The sequence below is a fragment of the Ceratotherium simum genome, chromosome 23, assembly GCF_057802395.1.
Source record: "Ceratotherium simum simum isolate JZ-2026a chromosome 23, ASM5780239v1, whole genome shotgun sequence".
In the NCBI taxonomy this organism is placed as follows: domain Eukaryota; kingdom Metazoa; phylum Chordata; class Mammalia; order Perissodactyla; family Rhinocerotidae; genus Ceratotherium; species Ceratotherium simum.
In genome coordinates, this window is record NC_141922.1 from 33,196,162 (window position 1) to 33,210,210 (window position 14,049).

At 38.6% G+C, this 14,049-nt stretch overlaps 1 protein-coding gene across 7 annotated transcripts in view; it reads right to left on the reverse strand.

Annotated features, from left to right (window-relative positions):
* Positions 1 to 14,049, reverse strand: part of OXR1 (oxidation resistance 1) — a 508,823-nt gene that overhangs the window by 80,184 nt on the left and 414,590 nt on the right. The window contains exon 1 of one of the 7 annotated variants that reach the window (XM_014788110.2): positions 2,959 to 3,246. The exons of 5 other annotated variants lie outside the window; for them this stretch is intronic. In XM_014788110.2, coding sequence (XP_014643596.2) covers positions 2,959 to 3,157 — 199 coding nt within the window. In that variant the 5' untranslated portion in view covers positions 3,158 to 3,246. Of the gene's footprint in view, positions 1 to 2,958; positions 3,247 to 14,049 lie in introns of those variants that run through there. One more of the 7 variants, XM_004431254.3, reaches the window with a different exon arrangement.

Below are 14,049 nucleotides of genomic sequence, written 5' to 3' on the forward strand. Positions count from 1 at the left end.
AATATTTGCTAGTGCCTGCCCCACAGAACATGTTCTTAGTAGCTATTATTCTTGTTGCCATTTTCCACTGAAAGATACTGTTTTAATTGCTAAAAGTAAATGACAAGAAAATTTAAATAAGACTGAGATGTGTTTAAAGTGTACTGTCACCAAGTGAGAAAACAGAGTTGACATAATGGGGCAGTTTATGATAAAAACTTATACTATAGTAAGTTGAGACTCTAAACTTGTTAAATCTATTTATTTACACTTATTTATTACCATATGATCTAGTAAATACTTTTAAAGGCTATGGTCATGCCCCCAAACAAGAGCTAAACAAAAGGTCCAAAAAAATTGTTTGAATCAAATCATAATTTACTCTTAAGCGGGAAAAGGAATTCTATCATAAGATGTTTTCTTTGTAATTGTTATTAACTAGAGCAATGGTGTCACAAGCTCCTTAATGTGCCTAAGTCCTAATTATGGTTTTCCTGAGGGGACTATAAATGTTGGAATCAGCGAACACCAAAAGCTGGTAAGAGCAAAAGCAGCTACTTTGGAGAGAAGTAAAGGCATCAGTAAACTAACAGTGAAGTAAGTGATTTGTTTATAAAAAGAATAAAATCAGAAACATTTGACCAAAGTTTTATGTGGTTCATCCTTAATCTGTCAATGGTAAAACTATATTATCAACATCATTACCGAACATGAAATGGTGAGTGGCAAGATCACTAACAAATGGGGTCCTGGAGTGCAGCCAATGTACAAGTGCGGTAGTGTGTGCACAGAAATACTGCTACAATACGTAGGACATTTTAAAGAACCGAAAGAAGGGTGACAGGAAACTTAAACAGCTGTAATAAAAATCTGAAATAAGGGTAATCACAAGCAGAAAGGGCAGAAGAAATCCTTTAAACAGACTGACAGATATTCACTCTGAAGGACACAAATGCAAAGAAAAATCTTATAGTCAAAACCCATCTAGTAAGCAGCTGCAAAGAATAGAGTTCTCATTTTAAGCAAAGTCTAGGTAGAAATTAATCAAGAACCATTTATTTTTTACCTGTATATATACATGTTGCTTCTCAAAGGAATCAATTTAGGAACCTACGCTTATTCTAAGAATGGCAGGGGGTGATCAAATTATTGCTGGGGCACTTACTTCTTAAATTACCTTCAGAACTCTGTAAGCATAACTTCTTAGACCTAGGTTTTTACCCCCAAATGCTATTTTCTAGCTTATCACCCATTATTTTCACTAGTTCTGTTGCAAACAGAAAAGAGCTCTAGAATTGAGAAGCTTTGGCATCATTTAATCAACCTCATTTACAGACAAGAAAATACAGGCCCAAAGAGATTAAGTAACTTGTATAAGTTCTTTCAGCCAGTTAATGCGAGGATGTACCTGCCCACATGACTGTAGTCATAAGTGTGACATCACAAAGCCTCTCTAACTTGTGTCAGAGACTTGGGGGCACCATGAATACTAAAGAATGTGCCATGAATTCACAAGGTAGCTTCAGTAAAAGAGGTATTTGTATAGTATTTTGAAGCTGCAACTCTGAAGGAGAGTGTCAGATATAGCAGTGGCTCAATAAATGTTTTTGAATAAATGAATTGGATGTATATGTTTGGCATGTTTATTAAAATATTGATCATAGTCCTTCCTAGTTAAGTTACACCACATATTTCTGAATTCTCCATCTATCTAGAGGCTGGTCACATATCAACTGCTTTCAATTAGGCAACTGAAGACTCATAAAAAAAAATCCTTTTTTCCAACAACACTTTAAAGTTCCAGTACTCATCCCTGGTCCCACATTTAAGAAGACTGAGCATCTGGTTAATGCCTTTCAAAGCAGAAACAAAGTATTTCTCTTTTTCATTTTCTAGTTCCATAACAGGAATTCTAAAGACAAGACATTTTAGGTAAAGCAGAAAAATTATTAAAAGGGCCCATGTTAAATTAGATTTTAATATTCAAGTTTCTTCAAAGCTTCAATTACACACACTGATCAATAGATGTCCCTACTGTTTCACTGCTTTAAAACGAATGGCAGGATGTGAGATTATGGATAGATTTTAGATTCTTCGTATTTTTCTTTATTTTCTAAACTAATACTCATAAATTTACTTTCGTAACACCAAAATGCATTACAAGTAACAAAAATAAAATATAAATGATTAGGAGAGGTGCCACTTATTAACTTAGAGGAAGCCAACGACATTGGACAAGTTACCATATGCGTTATACCAATCAATACCTCTTCAGCAAGCGCTTTTCCATACGATATCAATATCAAGCCACCATGGCTGATTCTTTTTAACGAATGGTACAAAGCCACTAGGATGAAAGAAAACTAACACAACAGTCAGTATACATGGTAACTGAGAAAAAAGTTTGTAGGTTCTGCCACCTCAAGACAACACGCAGCCTTTCAAAATACATGATACAAAAATCAACTAGGTTCCAGGGCAACTTAAGTACTTTCTTTTCCAAAGTAGTACTAAGCGCTGAAGTGAAGCCTAACAGTTGGCAAGTGTCTAATGAAAACATTGACCCAAACCCAAAACAAACCAGGCACGGCGTTCTCAATGATCCCAAAGGCGAAAAACACGGGCGTCATAACTGGTCCAATATTCGCCTCCCAGGGGCAGGGAAAAGCGAAGGGATCATACCCTTGAAATACTTGGCGGGATAAAGAAAGTCGAGTCGAGGGGCGAAAGCAGGAAGAGCAGAGCAGGAAGCGCTCCGACGCAGCCAGCAGTCTTCCGTCCCCAGAGCAGAGGCGTCCCGCCCGCCTCCCCCGCGCCCCGCGCCGCCCCGGCCCCGGCACACCTGCCAACGCCCGGCCGCGCGCCCCCCGCCCGCCCCGCGCCCGCCGGGCCGCGCACCCCGCCCAGCGCAGGACCGCCGCCTCCCCCCAGCCCTCAGCCCGGTCGGCCGCGCGGGACGCGAAGGAAGGCTGGGCTCACCGGGTCCCTCCGGGCTGGACGGCGCCGGGGGCCGGCGAAGCGGGGCCCCGCACCCGGGGTCCCCCTGGGCGGGCTCCCTCAGGTAATCCTCGAAGCGCACCTGCCGGGCTTCGCCGCCACCCCCGAAGCCCCACAGGCGGTTGGCCGTGCCCCGCAGAAGGCGCCCGCTCTTCCCCGTGAACGTGGTCAGGTAGTCCATGCTGCGGCGGGGCAGGCCGCGGGGCAGGGCCCGAGGAGGCCGACGGTCTCCGCGGCGGCGGCCACTCGGTGGGCGCCCGCCAGCCCGCGCGTCCGGCCGTCAGACCCTCCACGGGGGCGGTGGCTCCGCGGCTCTCACGGGAGGCGGGGAGAGGGAGGGGGCGTCCCTAGCTTGGTCCGGGGGCGGACCATCGAGAAACTACGAGTTGGGGGAGCAGAAGCTGGACAAGTTTTGAAAAGTTTTTCTTGTTGCTTCCAGACGCCAACTCAGGCAAAACTTAGCTTGGAAAGTAGCTGCATTCTTCCTGGAACAGAAGCAGGGTCGAAAAGCTGGCGACTTTTGAGGAAATCGGACCGGCCCTATAGGCTACCCACCCCCCAAGCCCCGCTCCAATGGAGCAGGCCTGCCCCGCCCTGCCCCGCCCCTCCCGGGCCGGACTGGACTTTCAAGACTGCTGGGGAAAGGGCAGGAGGTCGGCCTCCCAGCCCGAAGGCTGAGCCGGGGCTAAAAGTGGCACAAGGGAGGCTTTGCTGGAGTTGCATAGAGTTTGGGTGCCTAGGAGGGCAGTGTCAAAAAGTTTGCGTGTGTATGTGTGTGTGCGCGCGCGCGTGTTAGGGAAGAGTACAATCCACATGAAACTTTTGCAGCTTGTAATTTTGGGGGCGAGTGGGGAGGTGGGGGAGGAAGAAAGGAAGGTTAGTTTTAAGGTAAAAATGCAGTCATAGTTAAAATAAAACCAACCCAGATAAAATACTTCTTAGGAAGCATTATGAGACCATCTTCGTAAAATAAAGCATTAATAGTCACGTTTTAAGTTCGTTGTGGCATTACTAGCTGCTGTTAGAGTTTGACATTCCACGAATCTGTTCCGTAAGGCAAGGTAATGAAGGGCTTTAGCGTGCAGCCTCATGCTCCTTTAGGCCGAGAAAGAGCTATGACTTCTGACAGACATTTACTACCGGATTTCGTTTCCTGTGAGATCTGGTTATTCTCGTGCTTTCGATTCACACCCGTTTATAGTTTTTAGTTTTCCCCACGCATAAAATAAACCCTCTTTCTCGGAGTTACCAATTTATTAATGTATTTGAAGGAAAGGTTTGAATTACTTAGGAAGTTGAAGAGCTAATCATACCAAATAATGGAGTCCGGGAAATCTTTCAGGAACTTAAGCTTTTTGCAAAACCATTAAAGATTTTCCCACGCCCCCCTTTTTTAAATTGTTTGATCTTTTTCCCATCATCACATTTTCAGCTTAAATTCTTACTAGGTTGGACAAACTTCACCATTCTAACATCAGCATCACCTTTATACCTGGTTAAAAATATAGAACATTTGGGCTGTACCCGCAGAGTGTAATTCACAGTGTTTGTGAGAAAGGACCCAGGGATCTGCATATCCAGCATATCCATGTGTTCAGATGTGCTGCTTGGGAGAGCACTGCTCCAGACTTCCTTCTGTACCTCCTGTGGTAAGTGGCTCTTGGTTTTCTGAGATTTCCATTTGATAAGGAAGCATCACCATGCTTAGCACCACTTTTAAGAGAGGCTCAGTAAGCTTTAAACATTGAATTTCAATGACTTAAGTCTAATTCTGATTAACTAAATTGAAAGTCTTTTTCTTAGATATGTTTTACATCTTGAAATTTGACATTTAGTTTGTGCTAAACATATCAAAATTAGTGTTTGAGTTTTTTATACCTGATTAAATCTGCACTTTTACATCCAACCTTAGCAGGAACTTGTACTCTGCCAGTTCAAATACAGGTTTACAGGCAGTAAACCCATCAATTTTTTCTGATTCTATTTCATGGAAAGCTTGAGCTGCTGGAGAAAAATGTATAAGCTTGATGATTAAGTGCTTTATAAATTTTGATTTAAACTCGGCTAAGCCCTAATGTCTCCACAATCCTTTTACTCATATAATCAGTTTTTTTCATTCTTCACATTTGTTGTCTGAACTGTCACCTTTCCCCTGGAGTTAGTTACCAGATTCATCACTCGAACATGTTACTTTGCCTTCTACATGAACCCAGAAAATCATAGGCCATCAAATATAAACACTCTCACTTTTCTTCCCTTTTTCCTTCAATCTACAGGCTCATCTCCACATTTTACCTCAGAAGGAAGGAAGTCCTTGTTCCTGTCCATGCCTCTCCTTCTCCAAATTAACTCTTGATCTTAGTCTGGTTTATGTTGTCTATGACTTGCCAGCCTTATTATTCCTCTCTGTTGTATTATTTTTCTCTCTCTCTCCTCTAGTTCTTTCCCTCTTATCCTACCTATATCATCCACATAAATCCCTCCTATCCTTAAAAAAAAAAGTTTCCGTATATACTGTGCCTGCCTCTCCAGCAACCCTTTGCCTCATTTTAAAGATACCTTTCTGACATATGATTTACAAACCATATAATTCACCTGTTTAAAATATACAATTCAAGGGTTGTTAGTTTATTTACACAGTTGTTAAACCATCACCAAAATCTAATTTTTGAACATTTCTGTGACCCCAAAAAGAAACCTCTTACCCATTTGCAGGCACTCCCCATTCCCACCCCCAGGCGTAGGCAACCACTAATCTACTTTCTGTTTCTATGGATTTGCCTTTTACAGGCATTTCATATAAATGGAATCATATAATATCTGGTCTTTGGTATCTGGCCTCTTTCACTTAGTCTAATGTTTCTGAAGCTTATTCATGTTGTAGCATGTATTAGTACTTCATTCCTTTTTATTGCCAAATAATATTCCATTGTATGGCTATGTCACATTTTATTTATCCATTCATCAGTTGATGGACATTTGGATTGTTCCTATTTTTTGGCTATTACTAAATTTGGGTAATGTTGTTATGAACATCTAGTATAAATATTTTTGTGGACATATGTTTTCATTTCCCTTGGTATATACCTAGGAGTGGAATTGCTGGTTCTTTTTATATATATATATAACATAGTGTACGTTTAACATATACAACATGATGATTTGATACTGGTATATATTGTGAAATGATTACCACAATAAGGTTGGTGAACACCTCCATCAACTCACATAATCACTTTTTTTTTGTGGTGAGAACATTTAAAATTTACTCTTAGCAACTTTCAAGTATATAATACAGTATTGTTAACTATAGCCACCATGCTGTACATTAGATCCCCAGAACTTATTCATTTTACAATTGTAAGTTTGTACCATTTGAGCAACATCTCATCATTTTCTCCAACCTCTAGGCCTTAGCAACCACTATTCTACTCTCTGTTTCTATAAGTTCAGCTTTTTTAGATTCCACATGTGAGATCATACAGTATTTATCTTTCTTTGTCTGATTTATTTCACGTAGCATAATGCCCTCAAGTTCCATCCATGTTGTTGCAAATGGCAGGATTTCCTTCTTTTTTATGGCTGAATAATATTCCATTGTATATTTATACCACATCCTCTTTATCCATTCATCCAATGCTGGACATTTAGGTTCTTTCCATGTCTCTGCTATTGTGAATAATGTTGCAGTGAACGTAGGGGTGCAGATGCCTCTTTGAGACAGTGATTTCATTTCCTTTGGATATATAGACAGACATGGGATTGCTGGATCATATGGTAGTTCTATTTTTAAATTTGTGAGGAACCTCTATACTGTGTTCCACAGTGGCTATACCAATTTATATTCTCACCAGCAGTGACAGATTTCCCTTTTGTCCACATCCTCACCAACACTTGTTATCTGTTGTCTTATTGATGGCAGCCATTCTAACAGGTGTGAGGTGATATCTCATTGTGGTTTGATTTGATTTCCCTGATGATTAGTAATGTTGAGCATCTTTTCATGTACCTGTTGGCCATTTGTATGTCTTCTTTGGAAAAATATCTATTTCTAAAATCTCTGCCCATTTTTTAATTAGATTGTTTTTTTTGCTATTGAGTTTTATAAGTTCCTTATATTTTGGATATTAACCCCTTATCAGATACATGGTTTGCAAATATTTTCTCCCATTCCTTAGGTTGGCTTTTCATTTTGTTGATTGTTTCTTTTGCTGTGCAAAAGCTTTTTAGTTTGATGTAGTCCCACTGGTATATTTTTGCTTTTGTTGCTTGTGCTTTTGGTGTCATATCCCAAGACCAATGTAAAGGAGATTTTTCCCCATGTTTTCTTCTAGGAATTTTACAGTTTCAGGTCTTTAATCTGGTTTGTGTTAATTTTTGTGTATGGTGTAAGATAGAGGTTCAATTTCATTCTTTTCCATTTGAATATCCAGTTTTCCTGACACCGTTTATTAAAGAGACTATCCGGGCCGGCCCCGTGGCTTAGCGGTTAAGAGCGCGCACTCCGCTACTGGCGGCCCGGGTTCGGATCCCGGGCGTGCACCGAAGCACCGCTTCTCCGGCCATGCTGAGGCCGTGTCCCACGTACAGCAACTAGAAGGATGTACAGCTATGACATACAACTATCTACTGGGGCTTTGGGGGAAAAAAATAAATTAATTAAAAAAAAATTAAAGAGACTATCCTTTCCCCATTTAATATTCTTGGCTTCCTTGTCAAATATTAGTTGACAGTACATGCATGGTTTATTTCTGGACTCTTGACTCTGTTCCATTGGTCTGTGTGTCTGTTTTTATGCCAGTACTATATTGTTTTGATTACTATACTTTATAATGTAGTTTGAAATCAAGAAGTGTGATACATCCAGCTTTGTTCTTCTTTCTTAGGATTGCTTTGACTATTTGGGATCTTTTGCAGTTCTATATGAATTTTAGGATTTTTTTCCTATTTCTGTGAAAAATGCCGTTGGAATTTTGATAGGGATTACACTGAATATATAAGAAGACTTTGGGTAGTATGGACATTTTAACAATATTAATTTTTCCAATCCATGAACACAGGATTTCCATTTATTTGTGTCTTTGATTTCTTTCATCAAGATCTTGTAGTTTTTAGAGTAGAGATCTTTCACCTCCTTGGTTAAATTTATTCCTAAGCATTTTATTGTGTTTGGTGCTATTGTAAATGGGGTTGTTTTCTCTATTTCTTTTTCAGATAGTTTATTGTTAGCATACATGAATGCACATGATTTTCTATGTTGAATTGCATCCTGCAACTTGACGAAATTCATTTACTAATAGTACTTTCATGGAGTCTTTAGGATTTTCTATGTATAAGATCATATCATGTGCAAACAGACAATTGTCCTTCTTCCTTTCCAGTTTGGATACCTTTTATTTCTTTGTCTTGCCTAAATGCTCTGGCTGGAACTCCCAGTACTATGTTGAATAGGAATGGTGACAGAGGGCATCCTTGTCTTCTTCCTGAACTTAGAGGAAAAGCTTTCAACCTTCCACTGTTGATTGTGATGTTAGCTGTAGGCTCGACATATATATGGCCTTTACTATGTTGAGCTACATTCCTTCTATACCCAATTTATTGGAGTTTCTGTCATGGAACGATACTGAATTTTGTCAAATGCTTTTTCTGCATCTGTTGAAATGATCATGATTTTTATCTTTCATTCTGTGAATGTGGTGTATAACACTTACTGATCTGCATATGTTGAACTATTCTTGCATCCCAGAGATAAATCCCACGTGATGATGGTATATGATCCTTTTAATGTGCTGTGGAATTCGGTTTGCTAGTATTTTGTTAAGAATTTTTGCTTCTATATTCATCAGAGATATTATTCTGTAGTTTTCTTTTCTTGTAGAGTCCTTATCTGGCTTTGATATTAGGGTAATGTTGGCCTTATAAAATGAGTTTGGGAATGAGTCTCTCCTTTTCATTTTTTTGAAAGAGTTTGAGAAGGATTGGTGTTAATTCTTTAAATGTTTGGTAGAATTCACCAGAGTAAAACCATCTGGTCCAGGGCCTTTCTTTTTTGGAATGTTTTTGATTACTGATCAATCTCCTTACTCATTATTGGTCTGGTCAGATTTTCTTTTTCTTCATGATTCAGTTTTAGTAGGTTGTATGTTTCTAGGAATTTATCCATTTCTCCTAGGTTATCTGATTTGTTGGCATATAATTGTTCAGAGTTGTCTCTTATGAACTTTTATATTTGTGTTATCAGTTGTAATGTCTCCTCTTTGATTTCTGATTTTATTTATTGGAGTCCTTCTCTTTTTTTCTTAGTCCACCTAAAGGTTTGTCAATTTTGTTTATCTTTTCAAAAAACCAACTCTTAATTTCATTGATCTTTTCTATTGTTTTCCTGGTCTTTATTTCATTTATCTGCTCTGATCTTTACTTCCTTCCTTCTGCTAACTATGGGCTAAGTTTGTTCTTCTTTTTCTAGTTCCTTGAGTTATAAACTTAGCTTGTTTATTTCAGATCTTTCTTTTTCTTAATGTATGAGTTTATCACTATAAAGTTCTCTCTTAGTACTGATTTTGCTTTATCCAATAAGTTTGGTATGTTGTGTTTCCATTTTCATTTGTTTCAAGAAACTTTTTGATTTCCCTTTTGATTTCTTCTTTGACTCTTTGGTTCTAGAGTGTGTTAATTTCCACATATTTGTGAATATTCCAGTTTTATTCCTATTGATTTCTAGTTTCATACCATTGCGGTCAAGAAAGATACTTCGTATAATTTCAACCTTTTAAAATTTGCTACGACTTGTTTTGTGACCTAACATATGATCTGTCCTGGAGAATGTTTCATGCGTGCTTGAGAAGAATGTGTATTCTGCTGCTTTTAGATGGAATGTTCTGTATATGTCTGTTAGATCCATTTGGTCTAAGGTATAGTTGAAAACCAGTGTTTCCTAATTGATTTTCTATCTGGCTGATCCCTCCATTGTTGAAAGTGGGATACTGAAGTCCCCTACTATTAATGTATTTGTCTATTTCTCCCTTAATATCTGTTAGTATTTTCTTAATATATGTATGTGCTCCAATGTTGGGTGCATCTATATTATCTATATTTATGATTGTTATATTTTCTTGATGAACCGACACCTTTATCATTTATAAAATGACCTTCTTTGTCTCTTGTTACAGTTTTTGACTTAAAGTCTATTTTGTCTGCTATAAGTGTAGCAGACCCTTGATCTCTTTTGGTTTTCATTTGCATGGAATATCCTTTTCCATCCCTTCACTTTTAGCCTGTGTGTGTCCTTGAAGCTGAAGTGAGTCTCTTGTGGGCAGCTGAGTCTTGTTATTTTTTATCCATTCAGCCACTCTATGCCTTTTGATTGGAGAATTTAATCCATTTACATATCAAGTAGTAGGTAAGGACTTGATAAGTAAGGAGTTACTAATTCGATCTTATTGTTTTCTGGCTGTCATGTAGTTCCTTTGTTCCTTTCTTCCTCTTTGTTTCCTTCCTTCCTCTTCCTCTTTTTCTTCCTTTGTAAATTGATGATTTTTGATAGTGGTATGCTTTGATTCCCTTCTTTTTATCTTTTGAGCATCTACTGTAGGTTTTTGCTTTGTAGTTACCATGAGTTTTACATAAAACATAACAGTCTACTTTAAGCTGATACCTTAATTTCGATAGCATATACTGTACCCTTTTACTACGCCCATCAGTTTATGTTTTTGATATCATAATCTACCTCTTTTTATATTATGTATCCATTAACAAATTATTGTAACTATAGTTATTTTTAATATGTTTGTCCTTTAACCTTTTTACAAGAGTTAATCACACCACCACATTACAGTATTAGAGAATTCTGAATTTGGCTATATACTTACCTTTACCAGTGTGTTTTATATTTTCATATATTTCTGTGTTACTAATTAGCATCCTTTCATTTCAGCTTGAAGAGCTCCTTTAAGCATTTTTTTTTCATGAGGAAGATTAGCCCTGAGCTAACATCTATTGCCAATCCTCCTCTTTTTGCTGAGGAAGATTGGCCCTGGGCTAACATCTGTGCCCATCTTCCTCTACTTTATATGTGGGACACCTGCCACAGCATGGCTTGATAAGCGGTGCGTAGGTCCGTGCCCAGGATCTGAACCTGTGAACCCCGGGCCGCCGAAGCAGAGCACGCGAACTTAACCACTATACCACTGGGCCAGCCCTAAGATTTTTTATAAGGCAGTTCCAGTGGTGATGAACTCCCTCAGCTTTTGTTTATTTCAGAAAGTCTTTATCTTGCCTTCATTTTTCAAGGACAAGTTTGTCAATTCATGGAAATCATGTGATGTCTACCTGGCAACTCTTTTATGGGATAGAAATGTCAGCACTCAAATTTCTGATGTGATAAGCAGAAGCAGTGATAGAATCAATAAAGTGCACTGACACTAAGCAGAGAAGTTTTGTAAGTATTAAGAAACAAAGGAATGAATCTATTATTCACTTAGTACTTCTGGCTCTGTCAGTAAACCTAAAGCCTAATTTGGTATATAGCCAAATTAGTTATCTTTGACAATAACCCTGTCTTCATCCAATGCCTTAGTGCTTCTTTCTCCACTAAAAGGGTTACACTAACATTCAAACTCTTTATCATATGGGTCTCTCACCTGTTTCAAAACTACCACAGAGAGGAAGAGTATAGGTTGTTGTTTGGATACAACCATGACCAAAGCGCTGAAGAGTATATGATAAAGATTTAATATGGCCTTTCAATAGAATGGGAACGAGCTTAATATTAATTTAAATAAATTCCCCTCTAGTAGTTACCAACCCTGGATATAATCATTTCAAACCCTACTAAAAGCAAGTAACTTTTTCTCAATTTGAAAACTGTCTAAAAAGTGTTAACTACCACACTTGTCAGAAATAATATATATAAGTAATGAAGACAAGCAAGGATCCAGGAATAGCATCATTGAGATTTATAATTGAAACTTAGATCACAATAACTCACATCAACTTACCATAGAATTTTTTCAGGACTATTTTCATATCCTATCAAAGATTATTATTACAGTTATATAATTACAGCCCCAAATATTCCATACCTGGAATGTGTCAACTTCTGACTTTGGATCAGTTTCACTTAGCTCATTGAACAAGTGCCAAGAGATATTACCATTTATGCTCAAAGTTGTGAAAACCTAACAAGGCTTTAAAAGTCTTTAGGATCAATAGCCAATCAAAATTCCCAAAGAGGGGGGTTATGCTATGAAGACAAACATGCACATTCTCTTTCTATGGCAAGTTTCTTTCTTTGCCTGTACTCTGTGTGCAGGTATAGAGTGTGTGTTTCTACAGATGGGACTGCATGCATAGCCATGAAGCAGTCTACCCTCTGTCTCTTTATCTTTCTGGACTCTCTCTCTCCACCCTTGTTCCATTTCTCCCTTAATTCCATATTAGGTTTACGTGTTGCTGCAACTTCTTATTTGTGTTTACTGAGTAGAATTTTGATATTTCATGTTCTTAATCTAAAAAAAGCTGATAAGTGAAACATTTGGATGTGTAATATATCAAATTCTTTATTTTAATATACTAATTATAGGTATTAATATTAAATATTTTAAAGTTATATAATAGTTATATTTTTGGAGTTATATTTGGAGTTATATATTTGGAGTTATATTTTTTATGTTAGAATGTATTAGAAATAATTTCCCTATCTTTGCTCTGTATTTCTTTTAAAAGGTATTAGAAAAACATAAATGCAAAAAAGAAAAAAAGGGCAAAATAATTTTGGAGAATCCTAAGCCTGTTGCTAGTTATTACTTTTATGCCAAAATGCCAGTTTCCAGCTTCAATATATAGCTGGTAATTAAGTGGTTTTGTTTCTGTTTCTTTTTTCCTCTTGTTGGGGTGGGGGGTGGGGCTGAACCCTGAGCTCTATCAATACAAGACAAAATGAAGCATGACAATAAAAAGAGAACCTGCTTACAGGTCCATCCATCTCTCCTTAAGAAAGTGCTGGGCAGCAGTGCCAAGTTCTTATCAATATTCCACTTGTTTCAGCCATGGTACATGAGCAACAAACTGATAAGTGCTGAGCATAATATTTGAAAGGAAGAGAACCTACTCCTCTTTCCAATGTGTCTGGGGGTTCCCTGACTCCCCACTTCCCCATCCCAGACACCATTTGAAAGAATTGCTAATAATACCAGGTAAATCAGTCAAACTCCAGGCAGCATATAGGAAGAGAAACCCACCCTGGATGGTCAGTCCTTAAATGATCCAGCACTAAGCAGATAAGTTTAATTTTCAAAAGAATGATATACTGGTCATTTTCTCCCACTGCAGATCTACTCTAAAACTCTCTGTCTTCACAGAAGGCAGCAGACACAGCAATATGACCAGAGTCTGTGCTGCCCTAACAGGCATGAAAGAATGACCACTTCCAGCTACTTCTCAAGAGAGAAACAGGCCACACCCACCTACCCCACTCCCTACTCCCTATCCCGGGACTCCTGTGGGTGCTGAGCTGGCTCTACAACCAACGCCATCAGCAGCAGTGGCATGCAAAACATTTATTGAATGAAGTGAACAAGGACTGGTTGGCAGCCACTTTGTGCCTACCCTAGTGGTATCCTAGGAGTCAAGGAAGGAAGGAATGGGGAGGAGATTCTTAAATATACAGAGAAATTTACAACAACATTGTTGGGCTCTCGGATTGAGCTGGTCCTGCTAACACACTGCATAATATATAAGCACATGCACTTATGTTTGCTCAGTAAACCCTATATGTTGTGTGATATGAAATCCCCCAGGTTCTAGTTTCTCCCCTGTTTAATCCGTCTCCAACACTGCAACCAGGGTAATCTTAAATCCACAGATCTAATTGATGCCTTTCCTCTACTTTACTTATTTTATTTTTTTGTGAGGAAGATCAGCCCTGAGCTAATATCCATGCTAATCCTCTTCTTTTTGCTGAGGAAGACCGGCTCTGAGCTAACATCTATTGCCAATCCTCCTCCTTTTTTTTTTTCCCCAAAGCCCCAGTAGATAGTTGTATGTCATAGTTGCACCATCCTTCTAGTTGTTGTA